Source organism: Molothrus aeneus, chromosome Z, assembly GCF_037042795.1.
Source record: "Molothrus aeneus isolate 106 chromosome Z, BPBGC_Maene_1.0, whole genome shotgun sequence".
NCBI lineage: Eukaryota > Metazoa > Chordata > Aves > Passeriformes > Icteridae > Molothrus > Molothrus aeneus.
This window is the reverse complement of record NC_089680.1, coordinates 57,106,298-57,119,370: the sequence shown is the minus strand read 5'-3', so window position 1 is coordinate 57,119,370 and position 13,073 is coordinate 57,106,298. Positions and strand designations below refer to the sequence as shown.

Genomic DNA, 13,073 nt, shown 5'->3' with positions numbered 1-13,073 from the left:
AAATAGTACTACAACTTAGTAAGTGCAGTAGACAATGCACTTCTTCCATATGAAGCCATGTATATTTGCTGGGTATCTTCTTAGATGTGCTAGTCATTAAAATAAGGTAACAAAATAAACTTAATGAGGAACCATACCTTCAAGCCACTGTGTCACAAAATGTTAAACCAAGATATTACTAAACAATAATATTCTTAATATTTTTAGTAAGTGCTAAAAGAGCTCTTTTATCAATAAAAATCTAATATTTTCAAATATTAAATCTTTATCTCAGAATTTTAAATTTTCTAATTCTTGCTTATGTTTTATAAAGGTAGATTTTAGTACAAGTATTATTACATTTATATACTTCATAAATGAAATATATATACATTGAGATGCATGCTGAAATATTGACAGGAGTGCACAAACAACAATTTTGGAGACCACTGCACTAAGGCATTAAATAAAAAAGGTAAAGGAGAGATGTCCTCCTTCACCCAGACAAGGAGCAAGCCTTGGTTATTAAAAACAAAGATCAGTCTGTAATCTATTTTGCAAAATTAACTATGACCCTCTTCCACATGAGCAGTAATTCAGATTAAATCCTAGTATGCTAGATGCTAAACTTATAGAAATGGAATTACTTAAGAAGAGGGATATACATTTACACACATGGATTCAAAGAGAACATCTACATCTGTCATCTCCTCATAGTAAAAGGGGAACACAGAAACGAGAAACAGAACTGTAAAACTTTTCTTTAACTGCTCCTACCTTTGCTCTGAGTTACAGAAATATTTACACAATTCATACTGGGAACAGAATGCCCTGCCACACTTTGAAAACACATTCAGTCCTCACCAATACATTCATCTATTGGTGAGGATATATAAAAACAACCTTTTCTGACACTGATATTTTTGCCCTCTCCAATGTCCCCTACGGTGTCAAAGAGAAGACAGAACTTTTCAAAACCACTTCTGTTCTCATAAACTTCCTTAAGCATCTATGAAAATGTGGAAGAAACAAGCAGGAACAATCAGGCAGTATTTCTTGAGACTGCTCTCCTGAAACCAAGGCATAAACCAGTGGAAATCAACATATAATCTAGGAAAAAATACTAAACCAATTTCAAATGAAAAAGGCGTCTTTGGTATTATTCAATTTCAGCACATCTACTACATGGTGTAACACCTTCTCTCCTTTTCCCTAGCACATGGAACTGCAGATGTGACTGATAAAACAGGCAACAGCATAGACAACTCAAACCACACTGCAGTGTCTAGCAGCACCACTGCAAATTTAGAGCCCATTTACCAGTTTTTGAAATGCAATTGTTTCAGTTTCTGAAGGTCATAGGAAAACACATACAGAAGTTTCAGGCAGATTTTTAGTAGCTCAGCTGACATTTTCTTCATCTGCTGAAATGGGACACCCCAACAATCAGCTATAACAAGGCAAAAATAATTATAATCAGCTGGAGAGAGATCTAAAAGCTTTTCAGAGCATGAAGACAAATAATCTCTTAAGTAATCTCTGATTTCAACAACTTGTATTAGCAGAATTTCAGAAATGGTTTAATATTCCTTGAAGTGGAAAGGAAAGGAAATGTGAAATAAGACGAAAACATATATGTTCTGAAAATACTCAATGGCTGCTACTAATGCAAACCAAATGATAAATGAGAATATTTCACCCTATGCTAAAATTTTACTTTTAAAATTATTGCTACAATAAAGACAAAATCCTGTCTGACAGAAAGGTGGTTTACCTGCACTTAAACAGAACCTAAGTTCTGCAATGCAGGTATTACAAACACAGGGAGATAATAGCAGTGAGGTAGTCATAATATCTGATTGCTTTCTTTTCCATGTTGGCCTATGGGATTCTTTAACTTCACCTTCATTTTTCCAGGCACAGTCTATAAGCAATTTATTTTCTAGCCAAAGAACTATAAGCGTCAGCTAATACAATTTAACTAGGGTCCATAATTTGACCAACTTTCCTTGCAATAAGTAATGCCCATTAGTGCAAAGCAGCACCGCTGACTTTCACAAAACTAAGCACCTGAATTGATATCACAAATTACTGAGATTCTGGTGCCATATCTCTAGGGGAACGATGGCAAGGAACATTAGGCATTTCCTAAAACACTGAATGTCCCCTCTCCAAACTAAACTAACACTAGTATAAAAGACTTTGCAGAACAGTGGACCTTCATAAGGATATGGAAAATAGAAACAAGCATGATGGATAAAGCACTAATGATCTTCTTGGTACTGCTGAAGTGAGACGATTTCTTTACTGTGCACCCCAGTAATGATGATAAATTTACCAGTCAGCAGTAACTTTCAGTAGCAGGCCAACAGTATATACTGAAAATGAATAGCAGGTGTCAGGACGGAAGTTGTACATGAAAAATTAGTTTCGTGTATGTTGACAAACTGAGGTGTAAAGTCTAGAAAGAGCATTTTCCAGGATATAGACTTAAGAAATCTCTTGCTTCTAGCCCTTGATAGTTCCAACTGTACAGCAGCACATGTCAAATCTGATTTCATATGGAATTTAGAAACACTCTGAAAAGAATTTGTCTGGTTTTTTAATGAACACTATCTCTGGGTACTCCCTACATATTCAAATCTATGCCTGAATGTAGTATTTACTTATGAACTCTTTGAAAGAAAAGAAACATAGGTTAAAGAAGGTACCAAAGCAGGTAACAGGTTAAAACAAATTTTTTTTTCCAACTTCCCCAGATAAATACCTATGCAATGAAACTGGGGAACACTTTGGGGAAATGACAGGCTCAAAACAAGTCCTGCCACACAGCCATTAGTTTAGCTGCCACAGTCTCAAGTTCAGCTTCACTAGTTGATTCTTTAGAACAAGATGCCCCTGAGAGGATCGTACACTGAGAATCTAGGCACTAGGAATACAAATCCTAAAATGGAAAGCTAAACAAGCCACATTCTGGAAGAACTGACAGAAAATTTAGACTCCTGTCTAGGATAGTAACTGATCCAATAACAGCTAATTAAACATCACTGATTTGAAGTGCATTCATTAGACAATGTTACCTTAGTTATCTTCTGTTTCAAGGCTAGTAAGACAGAGTGTAACAATTTAAGCAAACTGAAACTCAACACACTAAAAAGTAAAGAGATTTCTATCTGCAAAGTCTTTGAAACTTATCTGAGATGACAATGGACTGTCTCCTTTGATGCTTGGTTGCTGGGTTTGTTAAAAAAAGCTGAAGGAAGAAAAGCATAGGAATATGAAGAGCCCATTCAAAATATGCAGAAGTAACAGATACTAAATGCCAAACTCATAAAATTACAAATAAGTTTCTATATGCAAATGTTATGTAAACAGTTTTATTTCTTCCAGAAATCTTAACTATTTAACTTAATTACAATGCATAAGGCAGATTTATCTTATTCATCACTGCCAGTAAAGAACAGAGGGCACAAAGAGTATAATGTTCAATCTGCCAAATGTTATTTCCTGTTCTCAGCTATTACAGAGTATGAACTGCATTGAATTTTCCTGGTATGGGCTAACGTTCACCAATATTGTGTTTCCTGTCCTGCAGACTAATTATTTGCTGCTGCTACTGTAAGCAAAGCAATGTTATCAAAATTAAACTAATTACCTACCAACTTTCATGAACCTATGAACTACATTGGAAGTCTTTATTTGAAAGATGCAAGTCACACATCTTAAGAGCACAAAGTTGTTCCAGGAACGCTTCACATGCAGGAGGTATCAGTGATTACCAGGGGTCTACTACTTTGTTGTGTAATCTGAGAAACCTTCAACACATAGCTGGATCCAGCAGCAACACAATGATGTCTTTACTGGAAGCTCCTTAGAGACTACCAGCAAAAAAGTATTACATGGAATTTAACAAACAAACAAAACAAGCCTTTAAAAACCCAACCAAACAACCAACAAACAAACAGACAAAAAAACCCAACCAAAGAAAACAGTTGAAGACAGCTGAGGGACCACATCTGGACAGGTCTGATGTATACACTGCTGGTATCGTAACACTTTGTTTTGAGGAACATGAAAAGCTTGCATCAGCTAAAATCCTGAAACTCTCAGAATAAAGGAATTTAATTCAAAATATGTGGTACAGGTATGTGACATCCAGTTGGGTTACACAAAACACAGGGATAAACTCAGCAAGAGTTACAAAACCAAAGTTAAGATCACATGCAGATCAAGAGCCAGACCATGAATTTTTAATTTTTCCTTTTAGTTAGAAAGGTTTCTAGGAAAAAAATACTTGGGCTTGGATACATGCTCTCTCTGAACTCTTCCAAAAAGAAGGGAAAAGATGCTTTTAACTTGGATTTGGACACCTTATCATACTTTAGTATGCTTAATTTTTTAAGAGATTGTCCCTGATAAAATAACCATTTGTAAATTAAGGAGAAAAATATTGCAAAGAGCTTGCTTTATCCACCAGCTATTTACAGTTCATGCTACCAACAGTTTTCTTCACCATTCAGGTACTTTCGTTGATCTGAGAATTCCTGTGCAGTAAATATGTATCTAAATATATACAGTTTTATTTATAGGCTCTCTCTTGATGCATACACACATTTTTACTAATACCATCTATTAAACTCCAACTAAAAAGAAGCCAGTGCATACAAATAATTCTGCAAATATGCTTGGTCAATCTCTATTTTAACTCCTACTTAGATTTCAGGAAAGCAAGAACCTAAAGTCACAGCTTTAAACAAATCATCTTTACTTTCTATGGAAGGTATGCATTTATAGAGTAAATTGAAGCCTGTTGACCTCATCTTTACTTAATTATGTGGTTCAGAGATTATGCAGTTCACAAAACAAATTAAACCCACTGAAATTCCTATCTTATTTTAACATCAACTTTCAAGTGTGTAAAAACTTGTAGAAGTCTTTGGTATAAGCAGCTGTTTCCTGCTTACTGTAAAAATGGCCAGCTACCTACCACTCAAGCAACACTGAGCACATGCCTTTTTACCTAGGAAAGAAAGGTATGCTCAAGTCCTCTATACCTTGTTCTGCAGAAACACATAACAGCAAAGAGATAGGAAATCAGATTGTTATTCTAATAGTGCCAACATTTCATTGCTGCAGTCCTTGTTCTACCTAGCACTTGTCTTGCAGTTCAGGTACAACTGCCCTTCCTTGCTGATTAAGCTTTCTTATTGCTATGTAACTTGAATGTATGTATTCATATTGAAGTTTATATGATGAATTGTACTGAATGACGTCAAGAACACTATACAAAGATACTCTGCTTGAGTAAGCTTCTCAGCATACTGCTAATAAGTCTGCGTCTACACCCACTTGCTATCCAGATAAACAGTATCTGTGATATTTTACCTTGAGCTACATAAAAACATTATAGAATAGTTATTTCTAGTAAACAAGAAACTGGAAACTAGACTGCATTGTGATTACTGGACAGAAACTGGAACACCAAGAAACAAGATTAGTTAACAATGTTTACAACAATTTCCATCACGCTCAGTTCTAGTAGTGATTTAGAGCTTCAGAGGCTGAAATAGGCAAAGAAAGTCCAAATGGTGTGACCATGCACTTTTCCACCTGTAGCAAAAGAGAACTTCAGGATGAATACATGCAACGAGGGAAAGTTTTCTAGTGATCTAGCAGACAGATGAATAGATGCAATGCTGGAAAGGTGTGAAGCAGTGTGGCAAACTGTTCATTCTTCTCACTTAAGAAAAAACAATCACCTTCATATCTAGACACGGTGAATAAAGGCAAGCTACAATCCCTTACCACAGTGCACCAAGTCAAAGGTCTATGATCAGTCCCTTCTCCAGCCCTCCTACTGCTGAGAATACTACAAACTTTCAACAACTTTTTCAAGTCATGGTGTTTCCATAAAATGAATGTAAAATGAATGAAAATCTGAAATGAATGAAAATAAATGAAAGTAATGATAATAAAACAACACAGGAATGGAACTTGACACCATATACCAAAGGCAAGCAAACTGCTTTACTGCACTTCTGCAGTATCAAATTTGCAAACTGACACAAGTTTTCAAAGACTTCTCCTACTTAACACCAATGCTGCCGCTTAGATGATCGCTGTACTCATCTTCACCTCTTCTTTTTTCCTACTAATTCTTGAATTTGATCTTCTTTGCAATGCATTCCCAGCAGCAGTTCTCAATTGCTTTCTTCACTTATTTCATTTCCACCCCTAGCATTCTGAACAGAATGGGATCACTATAAGCTTAGGAAACATATTCTGTTGCCAATTTCTACCTCCATCCTCTAAAATTCATACATCCAGATTAGAAGGATAATTACAGCAACACATCCCAAGTTACAGTAAAGTATCTGTCTACAGCTGCACCTTGCTAAGGTACGTCACCTCAGGGTGAAAATCATCTAGAGTACTCGAAATCTACACCTTAAAGTAAAAAACTGCTCAGCTATAAACCAAGGCTAAGTAATATAAAAATATTTTGCATTATTTTAATAACAGAACTAGGTTAGACTGAAGAGAGTTCCATCATTTTAAATGCCAAGTTTTCTTGCTTCACTTATACAAACAGCTTTCTGATAATGAACATGAAAATAAACTTTCCAAGGCCTGCCTGTGAATTAGACTATGGGTTATCAAGTGACACAGTCTAGGAAACAGAGTTGTTTGGATTTTAAAATTTATAAAAGTTTTTAGATGTGCTCAGCAGGACATTTAAGAGGAAGAATAAAGCCTCACTTTCCAGGCAAAAACGAAGTTTTGAGCACTGTGCATCCTCCTGATACTTATTTTTCATTAAATTCGTGGTAACTTTATGACATTTAGTTACTTTAGTCTTATGAACTGCTACAGCTTTTAAGTAACTTTGATATACAGATAGTTATGAGCAATCACAGTTCAATACAAAATAGATTCTCCATAGACCTTTAGCAAGGTGGCTTCTTTCAAGCAGTAAGAAAATTCACATGCTAACTTGTCCCAGGTAGGTTCATGTTCCTTGGAAGGTTTTGTTTTGCCTTTTTTTTTAAGCTACAAGCAATATTATTTCCCATAAGAGACTTCATACTTGTTTGTTAACTGTAACAGTATCAACTTTATAGGAAGCAGAAATCTTCAAAAATTACTATGTGTTAAGAGCTTACAAATTATTCACAAAATTGAGAATCTACTGTCTTTCTACAACACCTCTGCATATAACCGGAATCTTGACATAAGAATACACAATAATAAAAGTCTCTTTAGTTTCACTGTTCATAAATTTCCTTGTGATTTGTACCCAGGGTCTCCTAAACAATTCTCTCTTCCCTGTCTTCCCAGTCCATCATACACTGTAGAAGTTTGATGGCCAGCACAGGCTGTCTGATTAGCTGCCAGTTATATGTTGTTCTTGCATTTCTTCTCTTGAGGCAGTAATTCAGATCTCTCTCTACCCAGCTGTAAGTTTCATAGTCTGCAGAACGTAGTTTTCTTTATGGCCCTCTGACTGACAGAATTAGCTAACCAGTTGAACAGGCTGTAATCTGACAGGAAGAGGGGCAGAAAAACAGCACAGTCACAAATCACCTCTTAGAAGAGAAGTCTAATGCTCACCTTTTATTGATAAGTTGATTTTTAAACCTCTAGGTTTATCATATTTCCAGTTTTAGAAATTTGAACTTTGTAGCACAGGAGGGGCTTTTTGAACTTAGAACTGTTTCAGTAAGTGAACTTAATTCCACCCCCTACAAACTGGCTGTCACCCTGCATAAACACAAGGACATTCTTAATCCTTCTCCAAACATCTTAACGTTCTGCACTTGATAGAAGACTGTAATTTGACATTAGAGAACTGATTTTAGGTTTCCTTTTAGTTAAGAACACAGCTGGACAACAGTTCTTTCACTTCCAAAAACAAAGTTAACACTTTCAGCTACACAAGTCTGGCAGCTCTGAAGAATGACAGAATCATAAAGTATTTCATATCAAAAACTGGCGTGAACCACTGCTTCTTTAAAGACATCCTAATTAGGGTTTTATACAACATATATTATGCGTGTGTGCGTTGCACTTTATAGAAGATAGCTTTAACACTTTCATTCAATGGTTTTGAATTTGTTTTTTCAGGCACTTTTTTCCCTCAAGAGAGATACTATGCTGCTGGATGCTGACATGGCTTTAATGCTACTTCAGCTTTATTATGTAAGACATATACATGATCACTCCCATTCTTAGCTGAAATGATGTGAACGTAACAAGCAGTGTGAATGTAACAAGCAGATTAAGCACCTGTAAGAAAGCAAAGCCAGTCTTCCTTACGACGATCTGCCTGCTAACCACTACATTTCAGCATTCAGTTCAAATATAAATTAGTTTTAGTAAATAAAATGTAAGAAAATACATAGCCAAGAATTACTGAAATAAACAAGTGCTTACCTTGACTCTCCACTACTGTTTCCTACACTTTCTTCATCACTGTGCCCATTCATTGTAAATATTAAAAAGTTTAAAAAAATAAATAGAAGTCCACTCAAGGTACAAGGTGGATATCAGGAATCCACTTCTTGCTACTCTGTATGTTTTCTGGACACTGCACGAGTTTGCGTTAGTGTTTTCAGCGGGTATTCAAGATTTCTCCCAAAACACCTAAAACAGGAAAGGAAAAGATTAACACAATTTTAAAGTATGTTTGCAATTAAAGATATACCAAAAATAAACTTTTTTTTCCACTAGCAGTGAAAGGGGGCATGTTTGACATCATGTCTGTAACTCAAAAAAAGCTTTTTTTTGTGTGTGTGGTACCTGTTCATGGCTGATCATTTTATCACTATTTCCTTTTCTGAAGAAAAACAAAAAAATTCCTGCTATCTGTGAAAACAAGAAAAAATAATGTCCAGATAACAACAGGTCTTCATATTAATTATTTTTTTAAAAACTGGAATATCTAAATAAAATACACAAAATGCAGGGAAAAATTGTCTTGCTTTTTGTTTGACTGCAGCAGGGGTCTAGCGCACTTCTTTTTGCCATTATGCTTCTTTATGCAACTTTTCATGGATGGTGCTCAGTTTCTGCTGAACTACTAGCTCCAGAATAGGAAAAATTACAGAAATCACATTTTCAGTAGTACTGTGGAGTGAGAACAATTTACTGCCTATCTGCACTACATGTCGTGTCTTAACTTTGGGCATAGTATTGAATGCAGGACAAAACAGATGTAAATATTAAAGAAAAAATGCCTACTAGATGAGGTAAGTAAATATTAATATTCTGCTAAGATCTTCTTAGTAAAATGTATTTCATACACAAAATATAGAGCAAGCATTTTCAGGAACACAAGTAATGCTACCCACTTACAGCTGTGGGCAGGAGCGGGAAGATAAAAGACTGTACACGAGCTTACACAAAATCAAATCAGCAAGATCCCAGAGATGGAATGATCATTATACCGTATACATTAGTCTCCTAGGCCTGATTACTACGCAGTCAGTATTCGATGCAGCCAGAGAAAGTTTAGGCTCACGGTAAATAGGCCGCAAGTATAAGCTCAGTGATAATCAGATCAACTCGCGCCCTCGTGGACTTAGTGGTGTGAAGGCGATTAGGGTCTTGCCTGCCCCGGGGTGCTCCCCAAGAACAAGCTACAGCCCAAACCCGAGCCCATCGAGGCGGTGGTGAGGGAACTCTCGCCCTGGGGCGGACACTGCGCTGACACCACCGGGCCGCTCCGGACCGCGAACAATGGCGATGAGGAACGGCAGCGAGATCGGAAGAAGCCCCGCAGCCACAGCGGGGCCGCGAAGAACGACTGGGGACCCCGCGGGGAAGTCGAGGGGCGCCGGGAGATCCCGCGACGGCACGAACCGCCGCGCCCTGGACACTCAGGAAACATCGCGGGCGGCGGCAAAACTTTCTCCCCACCGCCTGCTCTCTGCTCTGGGCCGATCCGATCTTGACTCTCATCCTCCACCGCCCGCGCCTCTCTCTCGCTGCCCGCCCACAGGGAGCGCGGGCAGCGCCGCCCGCTCGCACCGCAATCGGCGCGGCCTGCACGGGCGCCGCTCTCTGGCAGCGCTTCCAAGGCCATCGCCGCCGCCCTCCACGATCGCTTCCCCCGGCGCCCCCCACGGCCCGGAGCGGAGCCGCTCTCGGGCCGCCCGGGTGGCTCCGCACTGGCTCCCCCCGCAGGAGCGCGCGGGAGCAGCTCGGCCACACTGCCCACCTCGGTCCCGGAGAATCCCTCCCTCTTCTCCACAGAGAACAGGCAGAAGGCCCGACGAGCCAGCCGGGCATCGACCCCCCTCGAGACCGGCAGCGGGCCCGCATTTCCTCCGCACCACCCGCCCCCCTCTGGCTTTCATCTCCCGGCCGGCGAAGGGAGCCATGGCGGCCTTTGCCTACCTGCAGTGCGTAGGGCCCGACTGGCCCAACCCTCCCCGGGACCCCGATGATGCGCCCCGCGGGGCGTACTGCCGCTCGTACCGCAGCCCCGGGTCGCGGGCGGCTCCCGCGGCCGCGGCCGGGCCTGTGCGGCCGCCGCTGCTCTTGCCGGCTCCGCTCTGCCCGCGCCGCGGGCTCGCTCGCTCTATCGCTCGAACAATGGGGTCAGGACCACACTGGGAGGGGCGCAGGGAGAACCGGGGTGGGCGCAGCTCCGCTCCGCAGCCGACTCCTAAGTCCTGGCGACCGCCGCCATCACGCCGCCGCTCCGTTCAGCCTCCCCCTCCCGCGGTCGGATGGAAACCCCGGGCGTGATGTCAGCCCTGCGCCCTGGGACCGACCGGCAGTGGGAGGAGGAGCCTCGGGCGGGGGCGATGAGTAGCAGCGCCGCTGCTGGGCATCGCACAGCACCGGCGGAGCCGTGCGGTCGCTCTGGGAGCAGGCGGGCTCGCTGCAGCTCCCGCTCGCCATCTGCCCTTACCTCCCTTCTGCCTAGTGCTGGGAATACTCCCATCCCGATGTGCGGGCGCAGGGCGCTGCCCGAGGAGCAGGGTCGCATGATACTGCGCTGCGCAGGGGTTTTGTTTGCGGTTTTCGGTGTAAAATCACGGCCCGACGACAAATGCAACGGCGTTTCTCACTTTACGTGGTCACAAGCGGTGATGAAGCGTGCTTAAAGAGGTTTGGACTGTTCCCAGGCAGGGAGCTGGCCTTCCTCCTTGAATCCAAATATCTACACCTGCTCCTTTCCCGTGATCGGCATGGTTTAACGAGACGCTTGGTTGTTATTGGAAAAAAACCGAACAACTCAACCCCGAAAAAAGCAACAGACAAGCAAAAAAGTATTTTGTGTGTCCAAATGTTCTTAGAGTGAGTGGCAAAGGAAAGTAGCAGCTGACTGAGAGAGTGCTGTAAACAAGACAGCACGGCGCTGGAAAGTGGAGGCAGCTTACATTCCTTCTTCCCCATGAAAGCACACCTGCGCTGTAAGGCTCTGTCACTCTGCAAGAGGATTGTGGGGTGTTATATATGACAGAGATAATTCATGCTGTAGAAATAGATATATGTATGTATAAAATATTAGGAGAAAATCAAACTTATGTTTGTAACCACTCTGGCCGGGAACAGCATTCTATTCACATTATAACCAATTCCCAGAAGGCATTAAGATAATATCAAACCTGTTACCGTATGAATTGGGAAGCCCTGGGCCATGAGCTACGTTTGCAGTCGCTCTGACTGGGAACGGAATTATGCACATTGTAAACGATTCCCGGACAACGAGGAGACAATACCAGATCTGAATAGGAGAGACTGGAGCTAGCAGAGGGGGTTTCCTCTGGCACCAGGATTTGGAAGATATCATCTGGACCTTCCTGGAGATGATTAATGGAATGTCTCGAGAAGCTCACAAGACCATACACCTGTACTGATTAAATCTACGGTACTCAAGGAGCCAGCATCACCTACTCCATGTGAATACATCTTCTGCTGGGTACTCAGACACTTGTCTGGGTCTTGGGCACTGTCTTTGTCTGTTTCTGCACATGTATGGATTCAACTTTACATGCAAGGAGACACAAAGAAATATGTGATCATCTCTGCCTCAGGCAGAATAAACTGTATATAAGCTGGCTGCGCAGAGCACTCAGGGTGAACCTTAGGGGAAACACTGTCACTCTGTCAGCAGAAACCCAAGATCACCCAGCGGCTGCACCCGAGGCTGACTTGGCTGTGGTGGGATTTCAAAATTTTCTATTTTTTTGTTATTCGATCTAATAAATCTGTTAAATTTTTATAAATTTGACTACAGATTTGATCATTTATAACATGGGGGCATTACTGACTGACATCTGGCACCAAACCGTTGAACACCCTGCAAGGGTGAAAGAGGTCAGATCAGCAGGAAAACAGTTCTGTCATCAGTGGAGGAGATCTTGAAGGAAGCTACTCACCCTGTAGGTATACGAGAGGAAGATAGTCACAGCAGCTGTCAAATTAATTCAGTCTTGAAGAGTTGTGTTGGCTTGAACCCACATGTGAGCCACAGTCACTCAGCTGGAGGCCTTAAGTCATGGTAACTCTTCCAGGGTGAGCAATGCTGGCTGCCTTGGTGCTCAGTGATGTGTGGGACAGCTGTTGCACACACCACCCTGCAGCTGAGTTGGTTAGGTTTCCTGGAGCCTACTAAGGAACCTTCAGTGCACCAAGTATGATGTGGTGTTGGCTGTCACACTCAGTTCCCTGTCTGAGGAGCTGCAGAGGCCAGATGAGGCACATACATTGTTTCAGTTATCAAGCACTGTCTAGGAGATTACGACAAAGTCTCAGTGATAGATGGCAGAGAAAAAAAATTTCCCTCTGGAGTTAAGAAACATACATTTAGGAATTGCTTGGACAAGAAAACAGCTTGAAAGTTTACAACAAGAGGATAATTATACTATGTTCCTTACTGAAGCACTGAAGTTTGCCTAAGTCATCTTAACAGAGAATATTTTGTGATAGATAAGAGTGCTGCAAAGAGGAATGGACTCAAGTTTGAATTGAAGAGTGTCAAAATAAAAATAACTTGTAATTAAGGTAAATTTAAAAAAAAATACCTATCCCCTTCCATGGGCAGGTGGTTGTTCAGCCATCCCTAGAGGAGCAGCGCCCTA

At 41.1% G+C, this 13,073-nt stretch overlaps 1 protein-coding gene across 1 annotated transcript in view; it reads right to left on the bottom strand.

The window, feature by feature from the left end:
• CHD1 (chromodomain helicase DNA binding protein 1) overlaps positions 1-10,468 on the bottom strand; it is a 54,066-nt gene extending 43,598 nt beyond the window's left edge. Inside the window, exons 1-2 of the mRNA XM_066568894.1 lie at positions 10,378-10,468; positions 8,413-8,622 (exon numbers count right to left, since the gene is read on the bottom strand). Coding sequence (XP_066424991.1) covers positions 8,413-8,465 — 53 coding nt within the window. The 5' untranslated portion in view covers positions 8,466-8,622; positions 10,378-10,468. The remainder of the gene's footprint in view (positions 1-8,412; positions 8,623-10,377) is intronic.
• Positions 10,469-13,073: the final 2,605 nt, after the last annotated feature.